We start from the raw sequence: 5,733 nt of genomic DNA, 5'->3' as shown, positions 1-5,733 counted from the left end.
TTGTGCCCCTCCATCGCTGACTTCTGTGTGGACGAACTGGCATAGAACCCTGACCTCAACCCCATCAAACACCTTTGAGATGACCCTTGCAAATGTTCTTCTGGATGAATGGACAAACATCCATAGAGGGACACTCTAAAATCTTGTCCCAGAAGCTGTTAGAGCTGCAAAGCTCACGACAATCCCATATTCTCTTTGGCCTGATGTCCCAATATTTTTGTCCATGTTGTGTACCTCACGTTTGGTACCAAATGCTTCCTTCCTTGCCATTATTTTGGTTGCTGTGTCTTCAACTGCTGTAATCACTAAATGAAATGTTGTTTCACGTTTGGTGACAATAGACTAAGGCTCACGTTTTCCTGCAGTGGCTAAAGCGCTTGCTCTGTGTGCTTCCAGTACGCTCTGGAGCGTTTAAAAGTCATGTGTGAAGAGGCCCTGTGCAACAGCCTCTCGGTGGAGAATGTGGCCGACACCCTCATCCTCGCAGACTTGCACAGCGCCGAGCAGCTCAAAGCACAAGCCATAGATTTTATCAACAGGCAAGTATCTCTGGGAAGAAGAAGAAATAGAAGAAGGGGGGGGGGGGGGGCAGAAAACCTCCAGTGATGAATTTCTGCTGCCATTTCTGTTTACCATCCCTGAATGCTTACCTTTTTATCTCCTTGCCATAGGTGCAGTGTCCTCAGACAGCTGGGCTGTAAAGATGGAAAGAACTGGAATAGCAAGTATGTAATTAGCTGATATATGTGTCACAAGATGAATAACACACTCTTATCTGGGCCCCTCGCAGATGCATTAGAATTCATTGTTTTAGCCGGGCGGACGGCGCAGTATTTGCCTTTTCACTTTCAGCCGTCGTATCATTGTGTCCAAGTTATTAATAGACTCGTAGCTGGAGAAACCCTGCAAATGGAGCCTTTTCTAGCATTTTGTATGAGCGGAGGGTGGTCGCCAAGTTTTCCTTTCCAATGATTATTCGTGTTTTCGTGACACCTTGAAACTGTGGCACGTTTCGTGTCCATCCGTCTCACTAGGGAAGAACCATTTGATTTCGTATAGCCAATCCGCAAGGAAATCTTCTATATCTTCTGTCATCCAGAAACTCAATGCCTGTTTTCTAACCCGGTCGACCAAGTACGGCCCCGGGGGCCATATGTGATCCGCTCTGTTCTTTAATCTGGCCCACCAAGCGTTTACATTGAGACCTGTAATATTTGTTGCATTAATTTTAGCCTTTTTTGGTTTTTGTTTTGTTTTCTGGAAACAGATTTCATTTATCTCATTCAATAATTGGTTATTTGATTTATTGTAAACTATTTTACATATACTTTACAATATATTTAAATTTCTTGTAGTTAATTTTAATGAATCCATTATTTTAAACTTGTATTTATTGGTTTCTCATTGAATTTAACTGATTTATTGCAAATAATAAAAGTTTTAGCTTTTACCTATATATTTAAGCCAATATTTTTTTTAATCAATGAAATTAATTTTTTTTAAATACAAGTGAAAGATGAATTATTTTAATTAAAATAAACTATTTGACATTCATATAAACATTTAACTTTTCTACAAATGTCATTGCCCAATTGTCTGTTTTAAAAATTCAAATGTGACCCTTGAGCACAAAAATTTGCCCGTCTCTCTGTTATGCCGAGCCCCTTATCACTTTATCTCCTTTAATTTTATCGGCCAATATCTGATATATTGGGTAATATGATATGAGAACATTGATATACTCTACTACTATAATACTATATAATGTATATGAGCACAAATTCTTATAATACCCAAATTAAGATTCAAGACAAAGCAGAACATTACAAAGTTAAAATAAGGAACTTTAACGAGTAACATTGTCAACATAAGGACTGTTAACTGTAAGCTGCCTAAGATAATGGTGTGAATTAACAGTTGCATATACTTAGTCCATAAAGAAGTAATTTACACGAGGTTAAAACACTAATACACTCTCAAAACTGGCATGGGAAAAGTTCTCCTTGACGTGCCTGAAAACGTTTCCGTGAGGACGTTATTGCACTTTGCTGGTCTTGTGGTGGGGGAATTACATATTGACCGATATAGATTTGGCCGAACTCTTCAGTTGAGTCACTCATCTCAAGGCACCACTCTTATTAAAAAAACAAAAACAAAGTCATATAATGATCCTTAATTTTTCAGTTGGAGACACCATCCGCTTATTTGCTTCAGCATGTCATTTGTGTTCACTGGTTTTTAATGTCCGTGCATTAAGCTAATTGTGTTTGTGCTTGCAGCCACGCTACAGACATAATGGAGACCGCGGGCTGGAAGTCAATGATCCAGTCTCACCCTCACTTGGTGGCCGAGGCCTTCCGCGCCCTGGCCTCGGCGCAGTGCCCGCCCTTCGGTCCTCCCCGCAAGCGTCTAAAACAGTCGTGACGGCCCACGACTCGCTGGCTCTGCGGAGGAAAAGACTCGTGAGGATGCCACTCTTGCTGAATTCCACCAAAACAGAGCACACTTGAACAGAGAAGAGTGGCCCTTCCTCACCAGGGATGCGGGGGAGGCTGGCACATGGACTTGTGGGGACAAAAGAGGAGAAAAAAAGACTGTCTTGCTTTGCTGCCCTGACTGTCTTGTGTTCAGGATGGGTAGCAAGTCAAGCTGTCTGCTCATGTTTTTTTGTTTTGTTTTTTTGTTTTGTTTGGTTGTTGTTTTTTTTTTTTTTCCTGTAATTGTTCAAAATGGCCTTAATAAATCTGCCATTGCTCTGGAGTTGCTCCAGAGTTCATTTTTGTCGATTTTACTCTGTGCCTGCCTTGTCACAAAGACCAGGCCTCCTCCAGGTTGCACTAGTTCCCGTCAATAGTTGCTTTCATATGGAGTTCGATAGGAACGTAAACAAAAGGTTGAACTAAATGGGAAATATTATATATTTGTAATGTTTAGCCCGTTTTGTGACCAGACATTAAGGAGCATGAACACTTTCAGTGCAAGGTCAGTTCTTAACACTTTTTAAAAAGATGTGTATGCCCCATATTGATGGCACCATTTCTATGTAAATGATAGCTGAAGCATCCTCAGAAGACCATTGTACCGGAACGTCTGTTGTGTTGCGTCTGTGTCGGGACAAAAAGAGAAAAAAAAACCCCACACATTTAGGAAGACCCTGTGTCAATTTCAAGTCTTTTGCCCCTTTTATATGAAATATTGGAAGTACTGTATTGACATATTTAACCAGGCTCACGTCTAAGTGAAATATTCCGCTCATGTCCGTGAACCATCATTAATTCAATTTGAACAAGAAAACCTTTGTATTGCCCACCTGCAAATATATCTTCTCATGATACTGTGGTTTAGTCAAAGTGGAAAGACTAATGCATGGTCATGTTATTGTCAAGGAAAGTGTCCAAGAATAATAATTTTTTTTTTTTTTTAACTGTTTTTTTTACAGGCGTTGGCGCAGAATTAAATGAATTGATAATGTTCAAAGCAAAAGGTCCTCTTAAAATGCTTGGAGACGTGTAGGATGCTGCGCATCACTTTTGCCAGCGATGTTCTTTGTTCAGAATGAGCGCTTGTCCTGTTTGTTTCGGTGCATCTTAGCGTGGACGCGACAAATACACCAGGAGCGTTTGTAAAATAAGAGAGTGGTGTCATGTTGAAATGTATGATTGGAAGCAGTGAGATGGAAATCTTTCACAGGAATGGCTGCATTAAGCAATTAAAACATTTTCCAGATCTCTTGTCCCTTTTTTTTTTTTTTCTTTTTCTTCTTTTAAATTCAGAACCCATTTGAAGGTCATGTTTTTTTCTCCCACACACAAAATGGAGCTGATGACTGGTTGTCTTCAAATGTGCGCCACATGACGCAAAGGCTAACGAAGCTCAACGTGTAGAGCAGCAGAGATGTGTCCACCTGCTGCCCTGCAAAGGAGCACCATTAAATCCAACTTCAACTTTCATCATTTTCTTTCTGTCTCAGGCGGGGGGTTTCTGCAAAGGTGTTGCAAGGCTTTTCAAATGTGTTAAGTACTTTCGAGAGAATTGTCCAAACTTAATGACAATGTAACAATTCCAAGAAAGCGTAAGTGCTCCCTCCCAAACACACAATTGACCGTTTACGCTTGGAATTCGAGTGTACGGTCACATCTCTCATGAGGAGGAAGTGACTCATTGACTAGAGAAATGATTCAAGGGATTCAACTGTGGTTCCCAGGTGCTATTTTGTGATAAACCACTGCACACACACGGATGCATCCACTGTAACCGTAATAAGCTGTTTCCTGGAGCAGTTAAGTCCTCACATCCAGTAAAGTACACGTCATGCACTCATAAATATTTTTCAAATATGCTTTTATTCAGACCGTGTTCACTGATGGAAATTGTCATTTGGTTTGTATAGATAGATAGAAAGTTCAGGGTGTACCCCGCCTCTCACCCGAAGATAGCTGGGATAGGCTCCAGCGCGACCCTAGTGAGGATAAGCGGAATGGAAGATGAATGAATGAAAAAACAAGTTTAGGATTTCAAAACAGGATTGGGGTTTGAAATTAGGGTTTTCTAATAGAGTTAGGCGGCACGGTGGGCGACTGGTTAGAGCGTCAGCCTCACAGTTCTGAGGACCCGGGTTCAATCCCCGGCCCCGTCTGTGTGGAGTTTGCATGTTCTCCCCGTGCCTGCGTGTGTTTTCTCCGGGCACTCCGGTTTCCTCCCACATCCCAAAAACATGCATTAATTGGAGACTCTAAATTGCCCGTAGGCATGACTGTGAGTGCGAATGGTTGTTTGTTTCTCTGTGCCCTGCGATTGGCTGGCAACCAGTTCAGGGTGTACCCCGCCTCCTGCCCGATGACAGCTGGGATAGGCTCCAGCACGCCCGCGACCCTAGTGAGGAGAAGCGGCTCAGAAAATGGATGGATAATAGGGTTAGGGGTTTAAAAACAAAGTTACGATTTTAAATTAGGGTTTCAAAATAAATTTATGATTTCAAATCAGGATTTGAAAAGAAAAAAATAGTAGGGCTTCCAAACAGCCTTAGTGTTTTAAATTAGGTTTTCAAAACAATGTTAGTGTTTTAAATTAGGATTTTAGAGTAGGGTTTCAAATCAGGGTTATGGTTTCAAACTAGGGTTATAAAACATGGGTAGGGTTTCATATTAGGGTTTAAAAACAAGGTTAGGGTTTCAAATTAGGCTTTTAAAACAGGGTTTCAAATTAAGGATTTAAAACAGGGTTAGGGTTTCAAATTAGGATTTCAAAACAGCATTAGGGTTGAAAGTAGGGTTTCAAAACAAGGTTACGGTTTTAAATTAGGGTTACAGAATTGGGTCAGAGTTTCAAAGTAGGATTTCAAAACAGGGTTAGGTTTCAAATTAAGGTTTAAAAATTCGGTAAGGGTTCGAATTAGTTTTTCAAAAAAGGGTTAGGGTTTCAAATTAATATTTAAAAACAGGGTTGAAGGTTTTGAAACATTCAGGTTTTCAAAACAGGGTTAGGATTTAAAATTAGGGTTTTAAAACAGGGTTAGGGTTTCAAAATAGGGATAGGGTTTCAAATTAGGGTTTGAAAATAGGGTTAGGATTTCGAAGTGGCGTTGGTTAGCGATTTAAAAGCAGTAGTTTCAAGGTAGGGTATCAAAACACAACATTTAAAAATAGGCGTTAGGGTTTAAATTAGGGTTTGAAAACAGGGTTAGTGTTTCAAATTAGGGTTTAAAAACAACTTGAGGAATTTAAATTAGGGTTT

General features: G+C 40.3%; 1 protein-coding gene across 2 annotated transcripts in view; it reads left to right on the top strand.

The window, feature by feature from the left end:
- spopla (speckle type BTB/POZ protein like a) overlaps positions 1–3,726 on the top strand; it is a 14,630-nt gene extending 10,904 nt beyond the window's left edge. For both annotated transcript variants that reach the window (XM_061792686.1, XM_061792687.1), the window contains exons 10-12: positions 397–539; positions 672–725; positions 2,280–3,726. In XM_061792686.1, the coding sequence (XP_061648670.1) occupies positions 397–539; positions 672–725; positions 2,280–2,424 (342 nt within the window). In that variant the 3' untranslated portion in view covers positions 2,425–3,726. The remainder of the gene's footprint in view (positions 1–396; positions 540–671; positions 726–2,279) is intronic.
- The last annotated feature ends 2,007 nt before the right edge of the window (positions 3,727–5,733 follow it).

The sequence above is a fragment of the Phyllopteryx taeniolatus genome, chromosome 12 (assembly GCF_024500385.1).
Source record: "Phyllopteryx taeniolatus isolate TA_2022b chromosome 12, UOR_Ptae_1.2, whole genome shotgun sequence".
In the NCBI taxonomy this organism is placed as follows: domain Eukaryota; kingdom Metazoa; phylum Chordata; class Actinopteri; order Syngnathiformes; family Syngnathidae; genus Phyllopteryx; species Phyllopteryx taeniolatus.
The sequence above is the reverse complement of the archived record's forward strand: the minus strand, read 5'-3'. Positions and strand labels throughout refer to the sequence as shown.